Raw genomic sequence first — 13,735 nt, 5'->3', positions numbered from 1 at the left:
TGTCCTGCATATATCCCTGTATCCATCCTGTATCATGTCCTGCACATATCCCTGTATCCATCATGTATCCTTCATGTCCTGCACATATCCCTGTATCCATCATGTCCTGCACATATCCCTGTATCCATCATGTCCTGCATATATCCCTGTATCCATCATGTATCCTTCATGTCCTGCACATATCCCTGTATCCATCATGTATCCTTCATGTCCTGAACATATCCCTGTATTTATCATGTATTCTTCATGTCCTGCACATATCCCTGTATCCATCATGTACATATCCTGCACATATCCCTGTATCCATTATGTACATATCCTGCACATATCCCCGTATCCATCATGTATCCATCATGTCCTGCATATATCCCTGTATCCATCATGTATCATGGCCTGCACATATCCCTGTATCCATCATGTATCATGTTCTGCACATATCCCTGTATCCATCATGTATCCTTCATTTCTGGCACATATCCCTGTATCCATCATGTATCCTCATGTCCTGCACATATCCCTGTATCATTCATGTCCTGCACATATCCCTGTATCCTTCATGTCCTGCACATATCCCTGTATCCATCATGTATCATCATGTCCTGCACATATCGATGTATCCATCATGTATCATGTCCTGCACATATCACTGTATCCGTCATGTATCATGTCCTGCACATATCCCTGTATCCATCATGTATCCTTCATGTCCTGCATATATCCCTGTATCCTTCATGTCCTGCACATATCCCTGTATCTATCTTGTATCCTTCATATATCCCTGTATCCTTCATGTCCTGCACATATCCTTGTATCCTTCATGTCCTGCACATATCCCTGTATCCATCATGTATCATCATGTCCTGCACATATCCCTGTATCCATCATGTATCCTTCATGTTCTGCACTTATCCCTGTATCCTTCAAGTCCTGCACAAATCCCTGTATCCTTCATGTCCTGCACATATCCCTGTATCCATCATGTATCCTTCATGTCCTTCACATATCCCTGTATCCTTCATGTCCTGCACATATCCCTGTATCCTTCATGTCCTGCACATATCCCTGTATCCATCATGTATCATCATGTCCTGCACATATCCCTGTATCCATCATGTATCATCATGTCCTGCACATATCCCTGTATCCTTCAAGTCCTGCACATATCCCTTTATCCATCATGTATCATGTCCTGCATATATCCCTGTATCCATCATGTATCATCATGTCCTACACATATCCCTGTATCCTTCATGTCCTGCACATATCCCTTTATCCTTCAAGTCCTGCACATATCCCTGTATCCATCATGTATCCTTCATGTCCTGCACATATCCCTGTATCCTTCATGTCCTGCACATATCCCTGTATCCATCATGTATCCTTCATGTCCTGCAAATATCCCTGTATCCATCATGTCCTGCACATATCCCTGTATCCTTCATGTATCCATGTCCTGCACATATCCCTGTATCCATCATGTATCATGTCCTGCACATATCCCTGTATCCATCATGTATCCTCATGTCCTGCACATATCCCTGTATCCATCATGTATCCTCATGTCCTGCACATATCCCTGTATCCATCATGTATCCTCATGTCCTGCACATATCCCTGTATCCTTCATGTATCATCATGTCCTGCACATATCCCTGTATCCTTCATGTATCATCATGTCCTGCACATATCCCTGTATCCATCATGTATCCTTCATGTTCTGCACATATCCCTGTATCCATCATGTATCCTTCATGTCCTGCACATATCCCTGTATCCATCATGTATCCTTCATGTCCTGCACATATCCCTGTATCCTTCATGTATCATGTCCTGCACATATCACTGTATCCATCATGTTCTGCACATATCCCTGTATCCATCATGTATCCTTCATGTCCTGCATATATCCCTGTATCCTTTATGTCCTGCACATATCCCTGTATCTATCTTGTATCCTTCATATATCCCTGTATCCTTCATGTCCTGCACATATCCCTGTATCCATCATGTATCATCATGTCCTGCAGATATCCCTGTATCCATCATGTATCCTTCATGTCCTGCACAAATCCCTGTATCCTTCATGTATCCTTCATGTCCTGCACATATCCCTGTATCCATCATGTATCATCATGTCCTGCACATATCCCTGTATCCATCATGTATCCATCATGTCCTGCACATATCCCTGTATCCATCATGTCCTGCATATATCCCTGTATCCTTCATGTCCTGCACATATCCCTGTATCCATCATGTATCCTTCATGTCCTGCACATATCCCTGTATGCTTCAAGTCCTGCACAAATCCCTGTATCCTTCATGTATCCTTCATGTCCTGCACATATCCCTGTATCCATCATGTATCCTCATGTCCTGCACATATCCCTGTATCCTTCATGTCCTGCACATATCCCTGTATCCTTCATGTCCTGCACATATCCCTGTATCCTTCATGTCCTGCACATATCCCTGTATCCTTCATGTATCATGTCCTGCACATATCCCTGTATCCATCATGTATCCTTCATGTCCTGCAAATATCCCTGTATCCATCATGTATCCTTCATGTCCTGCACATATCCCTGTATCCATCATGTATCCTCATGTCCTGCACATATCCCTGTATCCTTCATGTCCTGCATATATCCCTGTATCCTTCATGTCCTGCACATATCCCTGTATCCATCATGTATCCTTCATGTCCTGCACATATCCCTGTATCCTTCATGTATCCTTCATGTCCTGCACATATCCCTGTATCCTTCATGTCCTGCTTATATCCCTGTATCCTTCATGTATCCTTCATGTCCTGCACATATCCCTGTATCCATCATGTATCCTTCATGTCCTGCACATATCCCTGTATCCTTCATGTCCTGCACATATCCCTGTGTCCTTCTCATGTTGTCTTTCTTGCCGTTTCTGACATGAGTTTTCCTTTTGCAGGTGGATTGGACGTCGGGCGCAGGGGAGGGAGGCAGGGGAGCTGCAGTCCTTTGCAGCAGCTCCGGGGGCGCCATCACCTGCCATGATATCTGCTGCCCCGCTCTATGGTGGTGTGCACAACTGGACCAGCGCTGACCGCGCGCGTATGTGCGGCATCAACGAGGATAGGTAAGAAGGCAGTTTTCTGCTCCAGTTTTTCCTGAACTTCATGGCTTACTCCCCGCAGTTGTCTTCCTCGGGCGGTGGCAGGTGCCCAGCAGGGAGGTCAGCGCTGGTTTGCAGAGCACAATCCTTTGTGTGGTCTGTCAAAGGGGGAGAATTATATAGATTTGTAGTCTACTTCTACTAAAAAATCCCCAGTCTTCCAGTACTTATCAGCTGCTGTATGTCCTGCAGGAAGTGGTGTAGTCTCCCCAGTCTCACACAGTGCTCTCTGCTGCCACCTCTGTCCATGTCAGGAACTGTCCAGAGCAGCAGCAAATCCCCATAGAAAACCTCTTCTGCTCTGGACAGTTCCTGACATGGACAGAGGTGGCAGCAGAGAGCACTGTGTCAGACTGGAGAGAATACACCACTTCCTGCAGGACATATAGCAGCTGATAAGTACTGGAGGGCTGGAGAGAATACTCCACTTCCTGCAGGACATACATCAGCTGATAAGTGCTGGAAGACTGGAGATTTTTTAGTAGAGTTAATTACTCTGCTCAAAAAAAATAAAGGGAACACCTACACAACACAGTATAATGAGACTGTCACCTGCAGTCAGCAAGACCCCTCAATACTGGAGGGTCCTGCAGGTGGGGAGCACACACCACCTCTCACTACCGAGGCTTTCTGCCTGATGTTTTGGTCACTTCTGAATGTTGCTGGAGCTTTCACACTGGTGGTAGCATGAGACGGACTCTACAACCCACACAGGTGGCTCAGGTAGTGCAGCTCATCCAGGATGGCACATAAATGCGAGCTGTGGCAAGAAAGTTTGTTGTGTTTGTCAGTGTAGTGTCCAGAGGGTGGAGGCTACCAGGAGACAGGCCAGTACACCAGGAGACATGGAGGAGGCCGTAGTGTCCAGAGGCTGGAGGCTACCAGGAGACAGGCCAGTACACCAGGAGACGTGGAGGAGGCCGTAGTGTCCAGAGGCTGGAGGCTACCAGGAGACAGGCCAGTACACCAGGAGACGTGGAGGAGGCCGTAGTGTCCAGAGGCTGGAGGCTACCAGGAGACAGGCCAGTACACCAGGAGACATGGAGGAGGCCGTAGTGTCCAGAGGCTGGAGGCTTCCAGGAGACAGGCCAGTACACCAGGAGACGTGAAGGAGGCCGTAGTGTCCAGAGGCTGGAGGCTACCAGGAGACATGGAGGAGGCCGTAGTGTCCAGAGGCTGGAGGCTACCAGGAGACATGGAGGAGGCCGTAGTGTCCAGAGGCTGGAGGCTACCAGGAGACATGGAGGAGGCCGTAGTGTCCAGAGGCTGGAGATACTGCCAGGAGACAGGCCAGTACACCAGGAGACATGGAGGAGGCCGTAGTGTCCAGAGGCTGGAGGCTACCAGGAGACAGGCCAGTACACCAGGAGACATGGAGGAGGCCGTAGTGTTCAGAGGCTGGAGGCTACCAGGAGACATGGAGGAGGCCGTAGTGTCCAGAGGCTGGAGGCCACCAGGAGACAGGCCAGTACACCAGGAGACGTGGAGGAGGCCGTAGTGTCCAGAGGCTGGAGGCTACCAGGAGACATGGAGGAGGCCGTAGTGTCCAGAGGCTGGAGGCTACCAGGAGACAGGCCAGTACACCAGGAGACATGGAGGAGGCCGTAGTGTCCAGAGGCTGGAGGCTACCAGGAGACAGGCCAGTACACCAGGAGACAGGCCAGTACACCAGGAGACGTGGAGGAGGCCGTAGTGTCCAGAGGCTGGAGGCTACCAGGAGACAGGCCAGTACACCAGGAGACGTGGAGGAGGCCGTAGTGTCCAGAGGCTGGAGGCTACCAGGAGACAGGCCAGTACACCAGGAGACAGGCCAGTACACCAGGAGACGTGGAGGAGGCCGTAGTGTCCAGAGGCTGGAGGCTACCAGGAGACAGGCCAGTACACCAGGAGACGTGGAGGAGGCCGTAGTGTCCAGAGGCTAGAGGCTACCAGGAGACAGGCCAGTACACCAGGAGACATGGAGGAGGCCGTAGTGTCCAGAGGCCGGAGGCTACCAGGAGACAGGCCAGTACACCAGGAGACGTGAAGGAGGCCGTAGTGTCCAGAGGCTGGAGGCTACCAGGAGACAGGCCAGTAAACCAGGAGATGTGGAGGAGGCCGTAGTGTCCAGAGGCCAGAGACACTACCAGGAGACAGGCCAGTACACCAGGAGACGTGGAGGAGGCCATAAGAGGCAACAACCCAGCAGCAGGACCGCTACCTCCGCCTTTGTGCAGGGAGGACCAGGAGGAGCACTGCCAGAGCCCTGCACAATCTCCTCCAGCACCCACAAATGTGCATGTGTCTGCACAAACTGTGAGACACCGACTCCATGAGGACGGTATGAGGGCCCGACGTCCACAGATGGAGGTCACAGCCCAACACCGGGCAGGAAGCTTGGCATTTATCAGAGAACACCAGGATTGGCAGATTCACCGCTGGCGCCCCCTGCGCTCCTCACTGTGTTATGTATAGTATATATAGATGCCTGTGGTGTCACCCACCATCCATTGCTGTATGTGTCTATATATATATATACATACAACAAAACACAACAATCACTAAACTCAGGGAGAACAGGGAAAAATTCCAAGCCAAAGTCAAAGTCTAACTCTGTGGCGAGTATAACGACATAAGACCAGGGTTACCAAGGCCGGGCTTCTATCCACAGAATGAAAAATAGACCAACAAAACACAACAATCACTGAACTCTGGGAGAAACACCCTTGTCTTATGTCGTTATACTCGCCACAGAGTTAGACTGTGACTCACAGGGGCCACCCTGGTGTTTCCCTATTTAGGTCCCAAAGCTGGTAACAGAGTGAGGACCTGAGGGACTACGTATCGGGGTGGTTTGGTGCTCTCCCCACTAGGAGGCGCCCCTTGGCAATGGGCTTCCTTCTCTGGAGAGGGATATCTGGCTATTCCCGTGTTCTGAGACTCGTAACTGAGACTCCATGGACCCCTTTTTGCATATATATATATATATATATATGGGTGGGGGAGATGTCTGTTACGCAGTTGATGGCGGTGAGTAGTTTTGCCCCTGGATTCCTCTCTTGCTCACTGTGTTGTCTTTGGTTTTGGACAGGAGGCCGGCACTGTCTGATGAGGAGTCCAGCGTCCCCCAGCACCTGGGATCCGAGGAGCGTTGTGTGAGCAGTATCCTCTCCAAGGTGAGCCTAACCCATACCCACCCCCTCTATGTCTTTATACTGGGGTCTGCAGGGGGTTGGCACTTGGTTGGGCTCGGTGGGGTCTGTAGGGGGTTGGCACTTGGTTGGGCTCGGTGGGGTCTGTAGGGGGTTGGCACTTGGTTGGGCTCGGTGGGGGTTGCAGGGGGTTGACACTTGGTTGGGCTTGGTGGGGTCTGTAGGGGGTTGGCACTTGGTTGGGCTTGGTGGGGTCTGTAGGGGGTTGGCACTTGATTGGGCTCGGTGGGGGTTGCAGGGGGTTGACACTTGGTTGGGCTCGGTGGGGTCTGTAGGGGGCTGGCACTTGGTTGGGCTCGGTGGGGGTTGCAGGGGGTTGACACTTGGTTGGGCTTGGTGGGGTCTGTAGGGGGTTGGCACTTGATTGGGCTCGGTGGGGGTTGCAGGGGGTTGACAAAGAATTATAAAATTATGTGTATGAGCCTTTCTCTCTCCCCCTCCTCCCCCCTCCAGTCTGAGACAGCTAATGTTGGTTGGGCCTGGAGGGGTCTGCAGTGGGATCTGCAGGGGGTCTCCCCCTCCTTCCCCCTCCCGTCTGAGACAGCTAATGTTAACAAGTCCCTGGCAAGCTTTATCTGCAACATTGTAGCTTCTTTGTCATGCTGGGAGGGTTAATCTGAGGTTATGTTTCTGATGAACTTACTGTGATTATCCCTCCCAGCATTACAAAGAAGCTACAATGTTGCAGATACAGCCAGCCAGGGACTTGGTTACATCAGCTGTTTCAGAAGGGAGGGGGGAGGAGGGGGAGACACAGAGAAAGGCTCACACACAGATTTTTGTGTCTTCAGCAGAAAGCAGGAACTGAGAACTGGGGGAAGGAGACTGAATAGATAATAACAGGTATAGCAGGAATTGTTAGTCTCCCCATGGTGAGTTATGTATGAGTGGAGTACCCCTTAAACATACACTAATGAAAACTTCCTGTGCTCTGCCTGTGTGTCACCGACTTTCCCTTCCACACTTGTTCTGTAAATCCTGCTCATGAACTTAGAGGGTTGCGATCCCTAGTCTGTTGAGACCACAGGTCATGTGACATAACAGGTCATGTGACTGATGTGAGAAGGTGCTGGCCCTGACCCCATTGTCCTGAGACTTCATCCTCCCATTGACTCTCCATCCCTCTCCTGTAAATGCTGCCGCGTGTCTTTGGCTGCCATTCTGACACTGACAGCCCGAGGCTTCAGCCGCCTTCACAACAACCTTTTTTAAATACGTTTTTTTCTATCAGTTTTTTGCGTAGATTTTAATCCATTTTTCCATTGACTTCCATTATAAAAAACTGATCATAACGCAGCGGTTTTTGTAGCCGACACAAAAATGTGGTTGCCTGTGTTTTTGTGTAAGTTAAAAAATTACAGGTGCGTTTTGATAATAATGGAAGTCAATGGAAGACGGATCGAAGCAGACGCACACAAATGCATGCGGATGAAAGCGCGGCAGGGGGACCCCAGCGGCATTCGCCTTCAACTTTATTCCGCTTCTCCAGACTCTTATCTTATGTTTTCTTCTATTTCAGGTGGATTTAATACCTGCAACCAACCAAAGTGATGCCCTGATGCTGCAGGACGTTGGCGCTACACAGGTGGAGACTGGGCAAAAACCGGAGGATAAACCACCAGACGGCACGGAGCCGGCAGGGGCCGTCCCATTGTCTAAGGCCTGTAATAATGTATCCTCACCACCCCAGGGCAAAGCTGCCACAAACATGTCTGAGAACTCTGTCCAAGCAGCTTCAAGTAGACCGAGTAAGAAAGTGGAGCCTGCAAGGACCCCAGCGCAAGAGAAAGTGTCAGTGCCGGAACTCTCTGCTGCCCCGGCTGCTGATGCTGACACCCCAGGAAAACAAAAGACTGTCCTGGGCCCCGGATTACAAATGGCAGGTCAATCGGTAGACTCTTCACACGCCGTTGTTTCCTCTGGGTTTCCCTTTACTATGAGCAGAATCTGCTTCTCCACCACTCAGGTCCCCAACGTGCAGAAGCTTCCTCTCTCTTTCCCACCTGGTGCCGTTCTGACGCAGAGCCAGCCCCTGGTTTACATCCCACCTCCTAACTGTGGACAGCCCCTAAGTGTAACTACCTTACCCACCACGTTTGGTGTCACGTCGACTCTCACTCTTCCCATCATGCCTAGCTGCTTGACAGAGCGATGTCTTCTGCAGGCACCTTCAGAACTTCAGCCGCACGCTTTTGCTTCCACTCTGGGAAGGCCATTGGCCACTGAACCCAAAGTGGTTCCTGCCGAGTTGACTAAACCAGCGAGCACGGCAGCTCCTCCTGTTTCTCTCACCAACAGCAATAGTATGACAGCTACGGTGGACGGTTCTACCGTCTGCACTGATACAACAGCCTCCACCCTGTCAGCTTTACAGACTCTCTCTGCACACCCCACCCTCCCAGTGGTCAGTGTGAATCCTGTTGCCCTAGCTTCCTATTCCAGAACGCCTAACCCAGACCCACAAATTGATTCCTCTTCCTCGTCCTCCGTTTCCCCATTAAAGTCCCCTCCACAGCTTGAAAGGGAGATGATCTCTCCCCAAGACTCTTACGAATTGCCTTTGGATTTGTCCTCTAAATCTCACCGCCATAAGCATGCTCCATCTAACCAACGTAAGACTCCACCTATGCCAGTGTTAACCCCGGTGCATACCAGCGGAAAACCCTCAATGTCGTCTACTGTTTTGTCCAGGTCTGACTGTAGCACTCAGAGTCCTGCTCCTATCAGTTTCACCAGCAGCAGTGTTAGCCAGAATCTTCGCGGAGTACCCCCATTGGTTATGTTCCCAGAATATTTGAGAAATGGGGATCCGGTATCATCACAGATAGTCGGAGCATCAGGATCTTGGATTAAGAATTCTGCTGCTCTTATTAGCACCATACCTGGTACTTATGTAGGGGTGGCCAACCCAGTGCCTGCTTCTCTATTGTTGAACAAAGACTCTAGTTTGAGCCTTAGCACAGACTCCCGACATTTGGCAAAACAGGAGCCAATCTCGATTGTTGACCAGGGAGAGCCAAAAAACTCAGGGTCATGTGGCAAGACGAATAGCCAGACCAGTGTAGATGGCCAGCAGCCCGCAGAGAAGAGACATCTTCATGGACGTCCTACCACAGTGAACTCTGTCTGTTCTTCAAAGGAGTGGACTTTACCAGGACATGGAACAGTACTCCCAAAATGTCACTTAAATGGGAAGCCCAGCAATTCTCAGGTTCTGCCAGTTAGTTGGTCTCCATACCATCAGACATCAGTGCTATCCATTGGCATACCAGCCACAGGCACACTCCATCCAAACCAAGGTTCCCATCCGAGACTTCCCATTGGTGAGTTCACTCTGTATTCTAGCATTCTTCCAGCAGAATCCAAGGTGATCCCTCAAAAAAGCGTAGGAGATTCTACCTTAGGTACTCAGCAGACGACCATAACAATGCCAGCAACGGCCCATGAACATGACCTCCTGGCAAAAGCAAGGACTTGTGAACCTGTTACTAAGCCTCGGAAATCTCTTACGAATAAAACTTTGCTTGCACCAAAACCTGCTGCAGGAAATGCTGCTTTATACCTTCAGTCAGGCATCGCTGACAAAGCAGACAGCAGTGCAGATGGAAAGATCAGGGCTGAAGGGAGCCCCACTTTAAATAAACTGTCTGACAAGCAGAACTGCAAAGACAACAAGATCCGACCACCAAAGTTGAGTTGCAATCGAAAGACGTTTGGGGACACAAAGCCGAAAAACAAAGTACTTGCCTCCTACATGACCAATGAGCCGCTGTCAGTGGGTCATAGAAAAGACTGTGGTCATACCTTACCCTCGTTGAGTCACGACATTGGCAAAAAGGAGGCCAAAAGCGACGTATCACAGGATGAGCCTGTGCATCGCAAGCGCAGCCACAAAAAAACGCATGCCCCTGTGGACACTCAGCATTGTGTACAGGAGGTAGACTTGAGCAAAGTCAAAATCGAGAGGGTAGATGATGATGAGAACTTTGGCTATTTACCCTCCTTTAACAGTGCATCATGGTCACCAGTGGAAATGCCACCGATCACCAAAGTCAGAGCCAAAGTTAAGAAAGAGCCAGGTTTACGAGGTCGGGGTAGGCGTCTGGAACAGGACACACCACCTAAGCCAGCACAACAGAAGTCCAAGTGTAAAGAAAGTGAAGAAGATGTCAAGAAAAGTTTACAGGAACCTCAGAAGAAAAAGGTGAGTGTTAGCAGGAAAAGGTAAGGGGGTTTAACATGTTCCTTTTTATAGGACCTAACTGTGTTGTAAAGTTCTCTCCATAGACCCTCATCAGGGCAGGTCCAGTCGGACTGGTTACTCCGCTAATTCTAAGAATTGACTGTCCAGGACTGGCTTACAGACATGGGGAGGGATGGAGTGGGTGAGGGGAAAAGGATGGAACAGGTGAGAGGAGAAGGATGGAGCAGGTGAGAGGAGAAGGATGGAGCAGGTGAGGAGAGAAGGATGGAGCAGGTGAGGAGAGAAGGATGGAGCAGGTGAGGAGAGAAGGATGGAGCAGGTGGGAGGAGAAGGATGGAGCAGGTGAGGAGAGAAGGATGGAGCAGGTGGGAGGAAAAGGATGGAGCAGGTTGGAGGAGAAGGATGGAGCAGGTGGGAGGAGAAGGATGGAGCAGGTGAGAGGAGAAGGATGGAGCAGGTGAGAGGAGAAGGATGAAGCAGGTGAGAGGAGAAGGATGGAAGCAGGTGAGAGGAGAAGGATGGAGAATGGTGAGAGGAGAAGGATGGAGTGGGTGAGGGGAAAAGGATGGAGCAGGTGAGGGGAGAAGGATGGAGCAGGTGAGGGGAGAAGAATGGAGCAGGTGAGGGGAGAAGGATGGAGCAGGTGGGAGGAGAAGGATGGAGAATTGTGAGAGGAGAAGGATGGAGAATGGTGAGAGGAGAAGGATGGAGCAGGTGAGAGGAGAAGGATGGAGCAGGTGAGAGGAGAAGGATGGAGCAGGTGAGAGGAGAAGGATGGAGCAGGTGAGAGGAGAAGGATGGAGAATGGTGAGAGGAGAAGGATGGAGCAGGTGAGAGGAGAAGGATGGAGCAGGTGAGAGGAGAAGGATGGAGCAGGTGAGAGGAGAAGGATGGAGCAGGTGAGAGGAGAAGGATGGAGCAGGTGAGAGGAGAAGGATGGAGCAGGTGAGAGGAGAAGGATGGAGCAGGTGAGAGGAGAAGGATGGAGCAGGTGAGAGGAGAAGGATGGAGCAGAGGAGAAGAGAAGGATGGAGCAGGTGAGTGGAGAAGGATGGAGCAGGTGAGAAGAGAAGGATGGAGCAGGTGAGAGGAGAAGGATGGAAGCAGGTGAGAGGAGAAGGATGGAGAATGGTGAGAGGAGAAGGATGGAGTGGGTGAGGGGAAAAGGATGGAGCAGAGGAGAAGAGAAGGATGGAGCAGGTGAGGGGAGAAGAATGGAGCAGGTGAGGGGAGAAGGATGGAGCAGGTGGGAGGAGAAGGATGGAGAATTGTGAGAGGAGAAGGATGGAGAATGGTGAGAGGAGAAGGATGGAGCAGGTGAGAGGAGAAGGATGGAGCAGGTGAGAGGAGAAGGATGGAGCAGGTGAGAGGAGAAGGATGGAGCAGGTGAGAGGAGAAGGATGGAGCAGGTGAGAGGAGAAGGATGGAGCAGAGGAGAAGAGAAGGATGGAGCAGGTGAGAGGAGAAGGATGGAGCAGGTGAGAGGAGAAGGATGGAGCAGGTGAGAGGAGAAGGATGGAGCAGGTGAGAGGAGAAGGATGGAGCAGAGGAGAAGAGAAGGATGGAGCAGAGGAGAAGAGAAGGATGGAGCAGATGAGAAGAGAAGGATGGAGCAGGTGGGAGGAGAAGGATGGAGCAGGTGAGAGGAGAAGGATGGAGCAGGTGAGGGGAGAGGAGAAGGATGTCAGAGCTCCTCATGAACTGCAGGACTCTAGTGTCATCCATAGATTTGAGCTGGTCATACATGTGAGAGATACTGAATTTAGGCTGATTTAGAACATTTTGTGCCAACCATCAGCTCCTCTTCGTGACATGAACAAACAAAACAGATGACACCCGATGGAAGACATGTCAAGAACATCATCTGCTCTGCTGGATTTTTTTCAGTTGTCAGGTGTTATAGTTAAAAATTTTTCAATTCCAAACTACAGATCTTATAATGGATCCTAGACCAGATCATAGATCACAGCAAAGACCGATCATGACTGACAGATCTACATCTCATCAATGGGGACCAGATCATAGATCACAGCAGACACCGACCATGACTGACAGATCTACATCTCATTAATGGATCCTAGACCAGATCATGGCAGAGACCAACCATGAATGATAGATCTACATCTCATTAATGGAGCCCAGACTAGATCTCGGCAGAGACCAACCATAAATTACAGATCTGCATCCCATCGATGGATCCTAGACCAGATCATAGATCAAAGCAGAGACGGACCATGAAAGACCGATCTACATCCCTTCAATGGATCCTAGAGTCAGATCATAGATTACAGCAGAGACTGACCATGACTAACAGCTCTACATCTCATCAATGGATCCTAGACCAGATCATAGATTACAGCAGAGACCAACCATCACTGACAGAGCTATGATCTGGTTTAGGATCCATTGATGACACGTAGCTCTGTCAGTCATGGTTGGTCTCTGCTGTGATTTATGATCTGGTCTAGGATTAGAGATGAACGAACCTGGTGCATGCTCGAGTCGTTCCGAACCGAACGTTCGGCATTTGATTAGCGGTGGCTGCTGAAGTTGGATAAAGCCCTAAGGCTATGTGGAAATCCTGGATATAGTCATTGGCTGTATCCATGTTTCCCAGACAACCTTAGAGCTTTATCCAAGTTCAGCAGCAGCAGCTAATCACATACCGAACGTTCGGGTTCGCATCGACTCGAACCCAAACCCGGTTCACTCATCCCTATCTAGGATCCATTGAAGGGATGTTGATAGGTCATTCATATTCGGTCTCTGCTGTGATCTATGATCTGGTTTAGGGATCCATTCATGAGAGGTAGATCACAGCAGAGACTGACCATGAATGACCGATCTACATCCCTTCAATGGATCCTAGACCAGATCATGGCAGAGACCGACCATGAATGACCGATCTACATCCCATCAATGGATCCTAGATCAGATCATGGGAGAGATCAACCATGAATGACAGATCTGCATCCCATTAGTGGATCCTAGACCAGATCATAGATCACAGCAGAGACCGACAATGACTTACAGATCTACATCCCATCAATAGAGACCAGATCATGGCAGAGACCAAACATGGATGACAAATCTACTGCCTATCAGTGGAGACCAGACCACAGCAAAGACTGATCAGTACTGACTGATCTATGTTCCATCAGTGGAATCCGGACCACAGATCACGTCA

General features: G+C 50.0%; 1 protein-coding gene across 2 annotated transcripts in view; it reads left to right on the top strand.

Moving 5' to 3' along the window:
* Positions 1–13,735, top strand: part of BCORL1 (BCL6 corepressor like 1) — a 105,323-nt gene that overhangs the window by 40,678 nt on the left and 50,910 nt on the right. For both annotated transcript variants that reach the window (XM_069985769.1, XM_069985768.1), the window contains exons 2-4: positions 2,950–3,117; positions 6,224–6,308; positions 7,864–10,548. In XM_069985769.1, the coding sequence (XP_069841870.1) occupies positions 3,032–3,117; positions 6,224–6,308; positions 7,864–10,548 (2,856 nt within the window). In that variant the 5' untranslated portion in view covers positions 2,950–3,031. The remainder of the gene's footprint in view (positions 1–2,949; positions 3,118–6,223; positions 6,309–7,863; positions 10,549–13,735) is intronic.

The sequence above is a fragment of the Dendropsophus ebraccatus genome, chromosome 10, assembly GCF_027789765.1.
Source record: "Dendropsophus ebraccatus isolate aDenEbr1 chromosome 10, aDenEbr1.pat, whole genome shotgun sequence".
Classification (NCBI taxonomy): Eukaryota; Metazoa; Chordata; class Amphibia; order Anura; family Hylidae; genus Dendropsophus; species Dendropsophus ebraccatus.
The sequence above is the reverse complement of the archived record's forward strand: the minus strand, read 5'-3'. Positions and strand labels throughout refer to the sequence as shown.